This window comes from Lynx rufus, unplaced genomic scaffold (assembly GCF_022079265.1).
Source record: "Lynx rufus isolate CCGP_SWC_20201006 ecotype Redwood Valley unplaced genomic scaffold, mLynRuf1.p SCAF_8, whole genome shotgun sequence".
NCBI classification, from domain to species: Eukaryota; Metazoa; Chordata; class Mammalia; order Carnivora; family Felidae; genus Lynx; species Lynx rufus.
In genome coordinates this window covers 136,182,586-136,197,829 of record NW_025814896.1, presented here as the reverse complement: position 1 = coordinate 136,197,829, position 15,244 = coordinate 136,182,586, and the positions used below count along the sequence as shown (strand labels likewise).

General features: G+C 53.4%; 1 protein-coding gene across 2 annotated transcripts in view; it reads left to right on the top strand.

Annotated features, from left to right (window-relative positions):
* Positions 1-15,244, top strand: part of RNF144A (ring finger protein 144A) — a 127,472-nt gene that overhangs the window by 63,836 nt on the left and 48,392 nt on the right. The window contains exons 3-4 of one of the 2 annotated variants that reach the window (XM_047067520.1): positions 9,915-10,048; positions 13,405-13,550. In XM_047067520.1, coding sequence (XP_046923476.1) covers positions 13,416-13,550 — 135 coding nt within the window. In that variant the 5' untranslated portion in view covers positions 9,915-10,048; positions 13,405-13,415. The remainder of the gene's footprint in view (positions 1-9,914; positions 10,049-13,404; positions 13,551-15,244) is intronic. The other variant, XM_047067521.1, reaches the window with a different exon arrangement.

Here is a 15,244-nt window from a genome sequence, read left to right as displayed (position 1 = left end):
GGAAGCCGAGATGCCAGCCTCTACAAGCAGGGTCGGCAGACTTTTCTGGAAAGGGCCAGATAGTGAGTATGTGAGTTTTGCTGGCTTACATGTCTTTGTGTGCTTGCGACTCGGTCGTTTTATAATCTTTAAAAATGTAAAAAAAAGTATTCCGAGTTTGAAGGCCATCTGAGGAAAAGGCCTGGACCTTGGCCGCACACGGAGCCTGCTTCAGGAAGGCCCACGCCTGCCTTCTCTGCTGCTAACAGCACTGTGCCTGCCTCCCGGGAGAGGAGCGGGTGGGCTCAGGGGTCTCGCTGATTTTCCCGCAGCCCGTGGCTCCGGAAGGCGCCACACCTGCCCTCCCCGGCTTCCTGTGGCCGCTCCTTGCCCTGTCCTGTCTGCTAGGTCAGAGACCTGGGGCTGCCCGCCGCCCCCTCTCACACCCACACCCGACTGTGAGCCTTCCAGCAGCTTTTCTTGCAGAGTCTGTCCAGAATGTGACCGCTTGTCATCAGTCCTGTTTGTCATTGTGCCCTCCCTGCAGGACAGGCCCCGACCTCTGACCTGGATTGTTGCAGTCACTCCCCGGTAGGCTCCCCTTCACCCGCCGGCGTAAGGAGCACCCTGCACCCCTGCGCAGGGTCTCTGCACCCCCTTGCCGTCCCTGGTTAATTCCCCCCCCCACAGGACTCACGGTACTGGCTAGCATGCTGTGCGTTGTACCCGCTGACCTTACGGACGCGTTCTCCATTCCCCCGTGGACCGTAAGCTCCCGGAGGGCAGGCCGCCTGGTCTGTGCATCTGCTCAGCGGTATCATTCCCGGTGACTGGAACAGCGTTCGGGCCGGGCGCTGCGGGGTCCCCTCCGGTTGGTGACCTGGTGCAGGTCTCCGCCCTCGGTTGCAGCAGGTATGAGCCGAAGGACCCTTGCGGCTCACGTTTTCTCCACCCCAGCGACGTCGATCCGCATTTGAAAATGACGAGTGTGTGCGTAGCGTTAGAAAAACAAAACCCAACCAAGTAAATGTGAAGAGTGATCCCTGAACCCGGCAGCACGGCATGCAGCCAGCGGAGAGATGTCCCAGCAGCCGCACAGGGACAGGTGTTCGTGGGAAGGACGGCGGGTCAAGGAGCTACCGGGGGAAGAAAAGGAAGGCTTGTTTGAGGCCAGGTCGTGTTCTTTTCAGGGGGAAAGGACAGCAGGGTTTGGATCCCGCGGATGGCCTCCCCGGGCCCGATCGGGACATTTCGGAAGGACTTTTAAAAGGTCACATTCCTGGGAGAGGCTGAAACTGGAATCAGATCTCAGTTTGCTGAGCTGGGCGGGAATGACTCCATTTGTTAAGCGTGTATACCTTTCCCCGTTGTGCAGGGCCTGCGTGATTCCCCTGGCATGTGCCTTGGTCCTGGGCTGCATGTGTGCCTTGCAGGACCTGGGACGGGGTCCACCGATGCCTCCTGGTGATTTGAGACCCATCAGTGGGCCCCAGTGTCTTCCTGCCAGTTCTCTGTCTCTGGAACCGCCCGCAGCTCCTGCCTCCCTCTCCCGCAGCCCCTCAGCCTCCCAGAGCGCTCCCACCTGCCTCCTGCTGTGTTTTCAGGGACCCTGTGCCCTCTTACCTTCCCCGTCCAGCTTCTGGACAGAAAGCAAAGACAAAATCGAAATATTCTTGAACTTTTGAAATATTTTTGAAATATCTTGAAATATTCTTGAATATCTGTGCAGTGAGAAATGTGCTCCGGGGTGCCCGGGTGGCTCCGTCGGCTAAGCGTCTGACTTGGGCTCAGGTCATGATCTCAACGGTTTGTAGGTTCAAGCCCCGCATTGGGTTCTGTGCTGACAGCTCAGAACCTGGAGCCTGCTTCAGATTCTGCGTCTCCCTCTATCTCTGCCTCTCCCCAATTCGCTCTCTCTCTCTCTCTCTCTCTCAAAAATAAAAAAAAATTTAAAAAAAGAAAAAAAAAAGAAATGCGCTCCACGTAATTGGAAGTCACAGATTTTACTTAATTTTCTCATTGAAGTAGATCAAATAAGTTAAAACCACAGCCTAATATTGGTAAGAAGGTGATTCCCCTCGATTTCCCTAAAGTGTCTCTGAACAGATCCCTTGTCATTTTATACCTTGTACTTGATCTTTTTCTTTCTGGATGGGATCTTCCAAGGCAGGTGCATTAGCCAGAGAAAGAGGGTTTGGGTTATCAGTGGGTGCTCTGTGCGTGGCGCCTCTGTTGCTCGTAATCCCGAGTCTAGAACAGTGCTTAGAACGTTGTGGGAACCTGTAGACGGTGGCTAAGTTACCGTGTGAATGGATTAGGGAGTGTAAATCAGGACCAGGAGGGACAGGACCTGGGGAGGTAGAGCTGCTTCGTAAAACAGGACCTGCCGTACATGCTCTAATGGACAGAACGGGGCCCCTGGGCGCGGGCACATCGTGTGCTCTGAATTGGGGGCTGTGGTAGCAGGGTTTTCTCAGGGAGGCGTGTTTGTCCTCCACCGCTCTCACGTCGGGACCTATTTGTCACCTCCGGGAAGACATTCTGTTGCCATGGCAGCAGCCGGAGCAGGAGGCCTGTCACAGGAGCAGAGTTGCACCTGCTCAGGTGGGTCCGAGGAGCCGGGGGGATCCTGGAGGCCAGCCCTCCCAGCCACGGTGGAGGCGAGGCCGTCGGTCCACGGAGGATGGCGATGCACCATGAGGGTTTGCGTGGTCGCTGAGCAGCAGAGCAGAGACGATGACGTCCCCGGTTTCCTGACTCTTCCCAGAGGCCTGTTTCTACCCCCACCACATGCTCCTCCCTCCATCACGTGCCCCGAACTCACAGGATCGACAAGACCCCACACCCGGGAATTCCCCAGACTTGTCCTGGCAGCAGAGATCCCACTTGGCGCCTGGCCTGCCAATCTCGCGAGCTGGCCGGAGCCGTGCCCCCCCAAACCGTCCTGCCGCCGGCCAGGACTGACCTCCCCGCCACCACGGAAACCAGCCTCCCGCAGCCCGCCCGTGTCCTGTGGTTCGGGGCAGGGAGCCAGGACGGCCCACGGCTGCTCAGCCTTTGTCGTAGACGTCAGTATATCCAGGTGCTCATTTTCCCGTGCCCTTATCTGAAACAAAGTAGGAGACCGTGACTATGTCACTGGCAGGTCGGCCAGAATACATTAAGGGTAGTTCATTATCAGGTAGCAGGAGGTGGTGTTGGGGCCGGTGTGTGGCCTCTTAGCAAATCCCTAAATGGCATAGAGTAAGGAAATCATCTCTAAGAGGACAAACAATCCAAAGACCCCCTTCGGCCTTGGAATGTAATGGTTGTTTTATGTATGACTTCTAAAGTGTCACTTGTCGTAGCCAAAGTGTAATGTTTTTGCCGGCAAATTGAAGTAGAAACAATAGGTCCTTTGTGTCTCCTCTGCACTTCATTCCTGGACGGAGGTCAGAGAGGCAGGCTTGTCTGGGGCCGTCTGTGGGAAGTCAGCTGTGATGTGGAAGCCACCAAGGCATTTGCAGCTTGGGTTTTTTTGCATATTTGATTGCATAAAATAAGGAGTATTTTATCCGCCTTAGAAACGAGACCGTGAGTTCTCTGCCGTGAATGCCGATCGTTTCCCAAGCCACGCGGCCCACCAGGGAGGCAGCTTCGGGGAGCAGGTCCGCAGAGCCGCTCAGCCTGGGGAGGAAGAGTCTCAAGGTCATACCTCAAGGTCATACGTAGTCCTGGCCGCCACCGGGAATTCCTCTGGGGGCATTTTCAGCAGGATTTTTGTCACATCTGCGTGGGTTTCCTGGGGGCCTTGCTACAGGAAGTTTTCCGCCAGCGGTCTCTGCATCAGTCGTGACGTTTTCTTCTGGCAGGGCAGGTGCACAGACTCTGGGTGACGTGATGGGGGCGGGGCGGGGCCTGCTCCGTGGGAGGAAACGGCTCCCGTGACGTGGGCCTTCTTCAGAGTCCCGTCGACCTTGGGGTACTGTGCGGTTAGGAAGCTGCAAATGATGGGCCTCTTCTTCTCCCTCACCTGTGCAGGTGTGTGTCCTCGTGGGGAACGAAGCCCTCCGCGTGGCTATGGCTGTTTCTCCAGTGGATCTGTTAAGAACTGGTCCTCTGCGTGACGACAGCTCGGACAGGCCAGGGCCCTCTCTCTGGTCCGTCCCTTCTCCGTTGTTGATCGTATCTGCTCCCCTCAGGCCCCTGCAGACTCTGAAGGCAGGGAAGCCTGTTACGGGGGAAGTTTATTCCGCCCTTACAGAACCTGCATGGCGTGTGGTTGCATGTGAGTGAGCGTGTGTGGTCCTGTCCGGTCCTACTCGACGTCCTTCTTGGAGCGTCACTGGGTTCGTAAGCATGTTAGAAACCACACGGAGTTTAATCGTTAAAAATAAACAAGCCTGTCCGACTAGACTGAGGACAGTATTCCTCAGACTTTTAGTGTCACGCTTGATAAGTCTGTTTGGGAAAACAATGGCTTGGAATGTTTTCTTTCCAGTAGAATCTGCATTCCTGTGTCTTATTTGGGTTTAAGTGGAAAGGCAAAGTTGTTTTGTTCATAAGCATTTTATTTTAGCACAGTTTAGATTTAGATGTACAGATTTAGATTAGATTTAGGTTAGCAGATTTGGATTTCGGTTTAGAAAAGCAACCCAGATACAGGAAGTACCAGGAGCTCGCCTGCGCCCACACCCAGCTTCCCTTATTATTGACATCTGGTAGGAGTGTGCTGCACTTGCCATGGCTCATGAACCGGTACCTTGGTTTCGATGACCTTGACAGTTTAGGGGGGGAAGACCAGTCGGTATTTTGTAGATGCCTCTCGACTGGGGTTTGTCTGATGTTTTCCTCGTGGCGATTAGGCTGGGGTTGTGGGTTGTGGGGAGAAAACCACAGAGGCACAAGTGCTGTTTCTGTCCTGTCACGTCAAGGGTCCGTGCGATCGTCGTGACTCCCCGCGGCTGATGCTTGCCTTGATCACCTGGCCGAGGCGTGTGCCAGGTTTCTCCGTGTGCAGTTACTCTTTCCCCGCATCCACCCTGTCCCTTTGCGTGATGTCGCCCCGTGCGGCCACACGTAGAGTCAGGAGCTGTGCCCCAACTCCTGGGGGCGGGGAGCAGCTATGGAATATGCCTTTTCTCCACCATTTATTTATCAGTTCCATCATTTATGTATATCATTGTGAGCTTATGGACACATTTCATTTACTTACTGATTCCATCATTTATGTATATCAGTGTGAGCTTATGGACACTTATTTTATATTTTTGATTATGGTCCCTATGACTTTGTCGCTCAGACTGTCCCAGCTTCAGCCATTGGGAGCCCATTGTGTTGCCGTGACACATCCCCAGCAGTGTGGCTGTTTATTTCGAGTACTTCCTTGCTTTGTGGCACTACCGAGTGTTCCAGGATCATCCGGAACGTTTCCTGTGCAAGCCCTTCAAGCCGCCCTTGAGCCCTCATTCCTTTGTTGCAGCGTGGCCTCAGAAAGCAGGCTCTGGGCACTTGGTGTGCTTTGTGGCGAGCCGGGGCACCCTCGCCTGTGTGCGCCAGCCGGCAGAGCAGGGGAACGGCCGTGCGTGTGTTGTCCCTCGAAGACGCGTGTGTCTGTAACGTGCCGAGTGTGGTGGGCTGCACCTGTATTGAGCTAATCGTTGAGTCTGTGCTGATGTCTCCAGCTCTAAGCCGGGACCTCGTGGATCATTCCAGCCACCTTCTCTCGCTTGTCTGGGACCTTCCACTCTGACGGCGAGAAGCCTGACTCCCACCTTCCACAGTCCGCTTGCTTGTTTGTTCTAGTACACGGATGCCTAGTAGTTTCAGAATTGTTAACCCACACTCGAGCAGAGACAGCTTTGTCTGCTAGGGTCCGGGGCTTACGGACAGTTCCGTGTGCCTGCGGTCTTACAGGTTCCACTCATTTCCAGACTTACTCAGGTCAGGGCTTTTCCCCACCCCTGCGGTGAGGTCATTTGATACCCTTGTAGTAGAGTTCGAGTTTCTCTTCCCAGCCTGCATTCCGTGCCAGGATGCCCTTCTTCCTAGAGTATTGTTTTAAAAACGTGCATGCATCCAGGTTCACTCCCTGTGCTGTGAAGTTTTGTTTCATGGGTTTTGATAAATGCATAGGGGCACGCATCTGTCCTTACAGTATTCTACAAAAGTACTTTCCATGCCCTCGCACACCCCCTGCGCCTCACCTGCTCAGCCCTCTTCTCCCTCCTCCCTCCCCATCTCCTGGTAACTGCTCATCTGTCTACTGATTCTACAGTCTGCCAATTCCAGAATGTTCTATGATTAGAACCATACAGTATGTAGCCTTAAAAAACAAACAAAAAACCCCTTTTGTTTCTTAGAGGTTTAGGTTCATAGCAAAATTGAGGGCCAACTACAGAGTTCCCGTATCCGCCCCGTCCCCACACAGGCACAGCCTCCTTCACTATTGACATCATGCACCGGAGGGGCACCTGTTACATGGATGAACCTGCAGTGACACATCATAATCACCCAAAGTTCATGGTTTACTGTGTCAGCTCAGGCTGCCGGAACAAAACACCACAGACCGGGTGGCTTAAACAACAGGACTTTATTTCTCATGGTTCTGGAGGTGGGAAGTCTGAGATCAGGTGCCAGCATGCTCAGGTTCTGGTGAGAGTCCTCTTTCTGGCTTAAGATGCCTGCCTTCTCACTGGGTCCTCATAGTGGATGAGAGACGATGGGGGAGGGAGAGGGAGGTACCCGCATTGTCCTCTCTTATAAGGCCACGGTCCTACTGGATCAAAGCCCGCTCTTTTTTTTTTCTTAAGTTTATTTATTTTGAGAGAGAGAGAGAGAGCATGAGCAGGGGAAGGGAAGAGAGAGAGAGAGAGAGAGAGAGAGAGAGAGAATCCCAAGGAGGCTCCACACTGTCAGCACAGAGCCCCACACGGGGCTTGATCTCAGGAATCGTGAGATCACAACCTGAGCCGAAACCAAGAGTTGGACGCTGAACCGACTGAGCCACCCAGAAAGCCCCAGTCTTTATGACCTCATGTAACCTTCATTACCTCCTAAAGGCAAACGGTCACATTAAAGGTTAGGGCCACCCCTTAGGGATTTGGGGAGCAGGAACACAGTTCAGAGCACCCATCTTAGGGCTCCCTCTTGCTGTTTATACATCCTGTGAGTTTTGACAAATGTAGAATGACACATATTCACCATTGCAATACCGTTCTGAGTAGCTTCACTGTCCTAAAAAATGTTCTATGGCTTTGCCTGTTCACTCTGTTTATCCCCTTCTCCACTCCCCCCGTGGGCAATCACTGATCTCTTTTACAGTCTCCATAATTTTACGTTTTCCAGAATGTCACGTCGTTCGAGGCACACAGTATGTAGCCTTTTCGGATCTGCTTCTTAGGAACATGCACTTACGGTTCCCCCACATCTTTTCGTGGCTTCATAGCTCCCGTTTTTTCAGCCCCGAATAATAGTTTATTGTCTGGATGTGCCCACTTAAATAAACTGGCATATTTCATTCACCGAGGCGCCATTCTCCCGTGATCCAGAAGGAGACACAAAGGAGGTCTAGCAGGGCGGTCACATGCCTGTGCGTCAGCACCTTGCAGACTGCGAGTCAGTGGGTGTGTGTGCTTGACCAGGTCACACTATCTCTGTGCCTTGGTTTCCTCGTTTGTAAAATTGGAATAACCCCAGACTGTTAAAGTCCCAAAGGCACCGTGTGGAGAAATGAAATGATGCATGGAAGTGATGACCGTGATGCCTGATGCACGTTAAGCAACCAAGATGTGTCTATACGTACATACGTGTCTACATGTACATACGTATGCGCATATAGAATATGAGTGTGTGCCTGTGACTAGCACTGTTAAGGAGAGAGAATGACACTTAGCCTTGGATAATATATTAGCAAGTTGGAGAGAGAAGCTAATACATATGGCAGACTTGGAAAGCCACACTCCCCCAGAGAATGTCCTGAAAAGAATAACTGAAGAGCAACATACCGAGTCTCGCCAGTGCCTGGCAGACACGGTGCTCGGTTGCGATGTTTGGAGGGATGATGTGTCTGTCGGGCTTAAGCCTACATGGGTTTTGGAGCCCGCGACCTGGGTGGGGGGTGCCGGAGGCAGAATGGCGTAGACCAGTGGCTCTCAACCCTCCCTGTAGAGGAGAATCCCCGGAAAGGCCCGTGGAGACGCACATTCTGTCTGTCCCTCCTCCCCGCCCTCCCCCAGAGTTTCTGATTTTGAAGGTCTGGGTTACCAGCAAGTCCTCCGGCGGTGCCGATGCTGGTGTTGTGGGGAGCGCGTGTTCAGGGCCGATGACCACGTGCAGCAGAGACTCAGACAGGTCAGCAGCTGATGGGTGCAGAGGACCGGGGGGGACCTCACAACGCCAGGGGCTGATGGTGGGCATGAAGGGCTGGGAGGGTTCAGACCCCTGGTGAAGAAGGGGGAATGCAGGGGGGAGGCAGGATGCGGGGGGAGACAGCGCTTCGGCCAGCGGGGGCTTGTGCGTGGTCTTCGGGAGAGGGAAGGGTGGGCAGTGACCGGCTGGCAGTCAGTTACCCCTCCTTCCTTTGCTCTCCTGGAAGGGGTGAAGGCGGGGAGCGTGGGGACCCGCACAAGTACGCAGCCCCCAGCCCAGCGCGGGGACGTCTCTGGACGGCAACCAGAGCTCGTGTTCACATGCGACTGCCTTCCTTTTCGGCCCTTTCTGCTCCCGTGTCCACACCTCCCGCGCCACAGTGCCTGCTCTGCGTGACTCCTGCAACGCTTAACAAGTAACTTGCCTGGTAAACATTCTGAATTGCTTACATTGAGCAACGCTTGTCATTGACCAGATGTGCTTAAAATAGTTGGCTTCATAGGACTTGACCTTCACATTAGGAAAACAAAGATTGTTTTTCTTTTCTTTTATTGTGCATTGTGATTTTCTTAGCAAATTCCTATTTCAAGTTTGCAGCTGTTCAGTGTTTGTAAAATCATATTCAGCCCATCCTGTGTGTCGGGAAGGTCCATGACGGGCTTCAAAAATATCTTTTGTTATGTCCCGTTGTCCCCCGTTTGAATCCTGATTTGGGGCGTCTCAGAGAGTATCCAGTCTAGAGGAGAAAGAATACCGACTGACGAGGGACCAGGAAATTGGCATCTGACCCGCTTTAAGAGTAGCGCCCAGGGAGGGAAATGAGGGGCCGGGCTGCCGGGCGTGCAGGGCAGTGGGAAGCCACGGTGTCCAGAAGTCAAGTGGAAATCACGGTCTGGGAGGAAAGGAAGTGAGAGGTCAAGCCTGCAGTTTGTGCTAAGGATCACATCTTCGGAGAGGCCGTAAACAGGAAACAGAGCCAAGCCCAGAAGCCAGGAGGAGCGGGGAGAGTCTGGGAGCGACCAGGCCAGGAGGCGACCAGTGGTCCAGGGTGAAGGTGGTACACAGTGGGTGGGGCAGGCGAGCGTTCACGTGACCCCTGGTCTGCCCGGGACTCGGGGTGGGGGCTGCGAGGACTCTGTGTTGAAGGGTTAGATGTCAGCCGTCCTGTGGCGCGTTCTGGGGTGCCGTCCGATCGGGGGCCACACTGAACAGCGGACAGTAAAGCAGGGGCCTTCGGCTTTCGTGTGCTGCTTCTGAAGGTTACCGCCGTCCCTGGCACTTCCTGAAAGACTAAGTTGATCATACAGTTTCTATGCTCGCGCCTTGTCTGTCCCTTTAGTCCATATGGGTTAATGCCCAGGGCTTTAAACCTGACACAGGACAGTGACTCCCACTTCCCGGACAGGTAAAGTGTCCCAGGAGTCCTAAATCTATTTCTTCTCACCCTTCCCAGCAAGTGGATGCGGGAGGGTACGGTGTGTCATTTTATGCAGTGAAAACAACTACAGTTTCCTAGTCTGTCCAAAGTCAGTGACCCAAGTGGCAGAACCCTTCTCCCTTCCAACGTGGGACCTCTTTACCCTCAGACCGCTGCTACAGAGCCCTCCAGAATCCGAGACTGGGCCTTTGCGACAGAGCTCCCAGCCACCTACCCCCAGCTGTCCGGGAGGGACGCACCAGTCAGCAGCCGCCGCCCACAGCTGCGACGCCTCTGGTACAGGTTTGTGATCCCTTTTAGGGCTGGCGGACCTCCATAGTCAAAATGGAATCGTCGCTCTGTACAGTGAGCTTTAAGCATTGTTACTTGAGAAAAAAAATCATTGAGGAATAAAACAAAAGAAGATGTGGAGGGATAGAGAGAGAAAAAACATCTTGGTTCACGAGCCCAGGATTCAGAAAATGCTTGTGGACATTTAAAATAATAATGATGATGAGGTATGGGGAGGGGGACGGGTTCGGAGCTGACGACCAAGAAAGAATTCTTGAAGATGTGTTTGGTGCAAAAAAGGTGATTTTAGTAAAGCACAGGAACAGGACCCGTGGGCAGGAAGAGCGGCACTGGGGTTGTGAGGCGTGACAGGTTATACACTATGTAGTCGGGGGAGGTACAGTCAGGAAGACATTTCTTAAGGGATTTCCATATGCTAAAGTAGACTCCCGGGATAGCAGAGGCCTAGCTATGGTCAGGCTAAGGTGGTTTTTGCCTCTAGCAAAGCATTAGCATTAAGACACGGGGGAGTTTCTGGACTTTAGGTTATTGGTAAGATTGCCCCTTTTTTGTAGTTGTACTAAGATGTTTGTGAACTGATGTGAACTCTTATCAGTTTAACCGTTTGTTTTCTGTCCTTTCCTTTGCTCTTGGACACCCAGAAGTGCCTGAAGAATGTCACACATATCCCACGGGGTGTGGGGGGGTTATGTGTGCCCCGAGATAGCTCACTGACCCCAAGCCACCTAAGTGTTGGCCCGTTGGCTTGTAGGTCAAATTATGAGACTCCGACCAATCCAAAAGTTCCTTGCGTTTGTGTCAAAGAGTTCTTTTCAAACAACAGAAAATACACTCACTTTAGACTAAGTTGCTCCCAGTGATTAGCTTTCCGGGGAGGGGTCCTGGGTGCCGTCCCTTTCCTGCCCTGACCGCTGATCTCTCCTCTTTGTCTCTGTGCAGATTCCTGCCGGCCTCCAGTAACTGCCCTCCTTTGCTTGGGCTCTTAAAGGTCAGGGTCTCTCCCTGCTTCTCCGTTATTTTTCATCACTTATGTTCCTTTGTTCTTTGTGTCTAATCCGTCTGAGTTCAAGATTCTGCAGTTACCTTCTCCCCCGCCCTGGACACCCAGTGTAGGATCCACAGAGACGACTGGTGAAACTTGAGAAGGGAATATGAGTAGATTGTAGAAAGCAATCGCGGCAACTCCTCGCCCCTGGGAGTAGCTGGCTAAATGAGACCTTGCAGGGGAAGAGGAGCGGGGGTCTCTACTGAGCATTTCCTACATGTGCCAGGTCCTGCACATGACCTCTCTCGACCTCACAGCGACCCCGGGAGATGGCGCTTCTCCACCCCCTCACCCACGGAAGCACACCGTGGCTGACGACGGTCAGGCAACCGCACCGTAATTGTTCTAGACGCTCAGTTTGCCCTCAGAGCACAGAGTTTCCTGTTGCTTCTGCTGTGGTCCTGCCACGCTCAGTCCGCCTGGTGAAACCTGTTCCCTCCTGCTTTGATAGCCACTCCCTGTTCCCCATGTGAAATGTAGCCTCCCTTCCACACTCAAGCTTCGTCTTCCTCATGAAGCTCTTCCAGTTTGCTGAGGAGTCTTCTACCCAGACTTACTCTCATCTTTACGAAGTGCCTTGAGCACCGATTTCGCACATAAACCATACACTGCCTTATAGTATCGGTTAGCTTGCTCTTTGGGCAAGCGGGTTCCTGAACCGAATCTGAAGACGCCCCAAGGCGGGGAATTGTGTCTCCTGCATCTTTGAATCTTTCCAAGATGCTAGAATCATTTTGTGTACGTGCCGGTCGTTGGTTGGTGTTCCGATTTATTTTTGTTGTTCCTTCGTGGGTTAGGTCTTTGTCATTCTATATCCATCCCTCTGCTGTAAGTATGAGGCAGGACAAGACAGATCCTCCCTTCGCGGCCTCACAAACTAGCAGGGAACGCAGGTGTCTCTTGCTGTCTACGTCATTTAGTCCCTCAGTTCAAAGGTGAGGTTGGGCAGAGAAGGATGCCAGGTTGTCTAAATCAGTTTGGATCCTGAAAGCTGGATAGTAGGAGCTCTCTCTCAGAGTTCAGATGGCTGGGGACCGCGCCTGAAATTTTACCTGAATCGTACTCGGTTCTGAGTTTGGGGAGCACGGGCACGCTTACCTACTGCGGGTGCACACTGACTGCCGGGCTTAGATCGGGTGCCAGGGGTTCAGACTGAGAAGACGTAGCCCGAGATACAAGGATCTGTTCATTAACTCAACAGGCAGTTGTTGAGAGGTCGCTGTGGGTCAGGCGATGAGCCAGAGGCTAGAGGCACGCACCTTCCCTGTCTTCCCCAAGCAGCAAGCAGTGGGAATCAGTGTGATAAATACAAAGAGAAAACACATGCTATCAGGAAGCAGACTGTGGGCGGGTTGGGAAGTGACCAGAGAACGTCCCCGCAGGATGGGGAAGTTCCTGGGGTGCCTGGGGTTCACACCAGGCACCGTTGGATGCACTTGACCCGTGTAAATGAACAAGTCTGCCAGAGGCCCTTGTCTCCCTGAAGCTTACGTTTGAGAAAATCTGCCAGTGCTTCAGGAGGCAGTGGTGTTGGGGCTGTTTCTGGGGGGGCCGGGTAACACCTGGGTGTTGTGGTGTGGAAAGGTGGATTCCATTTGGAGGGCACTGAAGACTGAGGGGGAGGGGCCGCACCCACCGCTTTCTTTCTTTAATTTATTATTTATTTTTTTAATGTTTATTTTTGAGAGAGAGAGAGGAAGGGAGGGGCAGAGAGAGAGGGAGACACAGAATCCGAAGCAGGCTCTAGGCGCCGAGCTGTCAGCACACAGCCCGATGCGGGGCTTGAACTCGTGAACACGAGATCTTGACCTGAGCCGAGGTCGGACACCCAACCCACTGAGCCACCCAGGCGCCCCTCCACCGCCTTCCCTGAGATGTTCCTGCAACAGAAATCCTAGAACAGTCCCGTCTGATCAGACTATTTTAATGGAAGCTTCTTCTCCATGCTTGCTGAGGATTTGCCCTCCTAGACGAGGGGCTCGGTTGGTGGGGGTGGGGGCGTGTCTTACTCAGTGCCCATCAGAAGGATGGAGGGAAGGCGGCAAGGGGGTGGGTCGTTTGCCATTTGGAGGGTAGACATGATCGTTACCCTCTGCGCGGGGGAGGGGTCACCCACAGACCCAGGGGACCCAGGGACCCCTGGTTAAAGCTCCGAGGACCCAGATGAGCTAAATCCCTGGGCCCATCCACCGCCCCTTGGCCACTCCCTGGGGCCCCACGTGGAGTCGAGAGAGGTGACTCCTGCCTCGGTTCTGCTGGAGGCCACGCGGGGGTCTGACGCCCTGTGCTTCTCTCGTTTCAGACTGTTCTGCCATGACCACAGCGCGGTACCGGCCCACGTGGGACCTGGCCCTCGATCCGCTGGTGTCGTGCAAGCTGTGTCTCGGGGAGTACCCGGTGGAGCAGATGACCACCATCGCCCAGTGCCAGTGCATATTCTGTACTCTGGTTGGTCCTTCCGGAGAAAACCACTATTGGAAGGAATTTCGGGAGGAGGCCTCCGCTTTCGGTTTTAGCGGCACCCGGCAAATCTCTGACCCCACCCTTGCCAGCGACCGAGTCTGTCACGCGGTTGCTGAAGGAACCCTCCTTCAAATCGGTCGGGCACCCGGGTAGATGGCCGTCACAGGTGCTCGTGATCCAAAAGTGATCAAACAGAATTTTAGAAGCTAGTGATGATGCAATTTAGAAGACCTGATCACGGCGCGTGCTCGCCTTTCCAGAAGGGAAAAGCTTCACCTTACCTCGATTTTTAGTTTTTTTTTTTTAAGTTTATTTATTTATTTTGAGAGAGAGAGAGAGCGCGAGCAGGAGTGCAGGAGGGGCAGAGCGAGAGGGAGAGGGAGGGTCCATACTGCCAACTCAGAGCCCGATGCGGGGCTCGAACTCACTAAGTGCGAGATCAGGACCTGAGCGGAAATCAAGAGTCAGACGCTTAATTGACCGAGCCCCCCAGGCGCCCCTACCGTTCCTCATTTTAAATTGAATTGAACAGTTCTGTGCTTGAGGTTACAAGAGTGCTGACCTAGTGATCGTGCACAGGTTGAATATTCAGCTATTCGCGTCACCTTTCGCTGGTGTAGTGTTAGAGGGGATGTTGACATCACGTTTAAATTTCCGCAGATTGTCTCCAGCACTATTTGGGGGCCAGATGATCTGCTGGTAGTGATTATGGGGACCTCTCTTTCCATCAGGCCTAACTCAGACCCAGCATCTGACCCTTCGGAAAGGGAAAATGAGGGTGTAGGGGTTTATTTTCAGATCATCTTAATTGAATTCTACTTGATGGTTCTTCCCATTCAAGGGGGGGGGGGTGAAAGTCCAGAAAAGAAAAAAAGAACTGTTTTCTTCCAACTATAAGAAACCAAAGAAGTTGCTTCTGAATTTAACCGCGTTATAAATGGACCATCTGGGTGGCCTGCCTGTGTATGTTTCAGATGTCTAGGTTAGTACCGGGCACTAGCTGGCTGTCCCTGGCCTTCTGCAGGAGATGCGTTCTTCCTTCCTGGCCACGCTTCACAGGCCTTATTTCGCTTGTCTCCTGATGTCCCTGGGGCACCGGCACCTTCAATGTTACCATCTCCGTTTCACAGAGGGGGAGATGAGCTCGGCAAACATTTATGTCTCCATCTTCTGACTTGGGCTTGAACCAGCCGCTGGCTTTCCGAGGGGCTGGAACCCCGGGTTTACTCAGGACTCGTCATCACTGATCACTGAAGGGTCGCTGGCCTAAACTGCAGTGAGTCTGCGTTGGTGTTGACGTGCGAGAAGTGTGTGTCGTTAAAGCCTCAGGAAAGTCACTTCAACCAGGAGGACAGGAAATTGCTTTTGACCTTTTCCTGAGATGGCGAAGGATGGGAGGGAGGGGGACGCGGGAGGGGCGGACTGATAGACCTCCAGCCGCTTACTGCAGCGTGTTGGACTCCTTTTCATTTCTAGAGGAAACGCCAGGATGGGGGAGAAAGTCTGGGTGGATTAGAGAATCCGCTTTGTGCACATCGCCTCCCTCTTGGCGGAAGCGAAGTCTTCCTGTCTCCACCAGTGGAGTCCAGTCCCCTCTGCCCTGCGCCTCTGGGCGACTTTGCTGTGTCTCTGCCACCTGCTCCTTCCCTGGCCTTTCACCCGCTTTCGCTGTTGCTGTT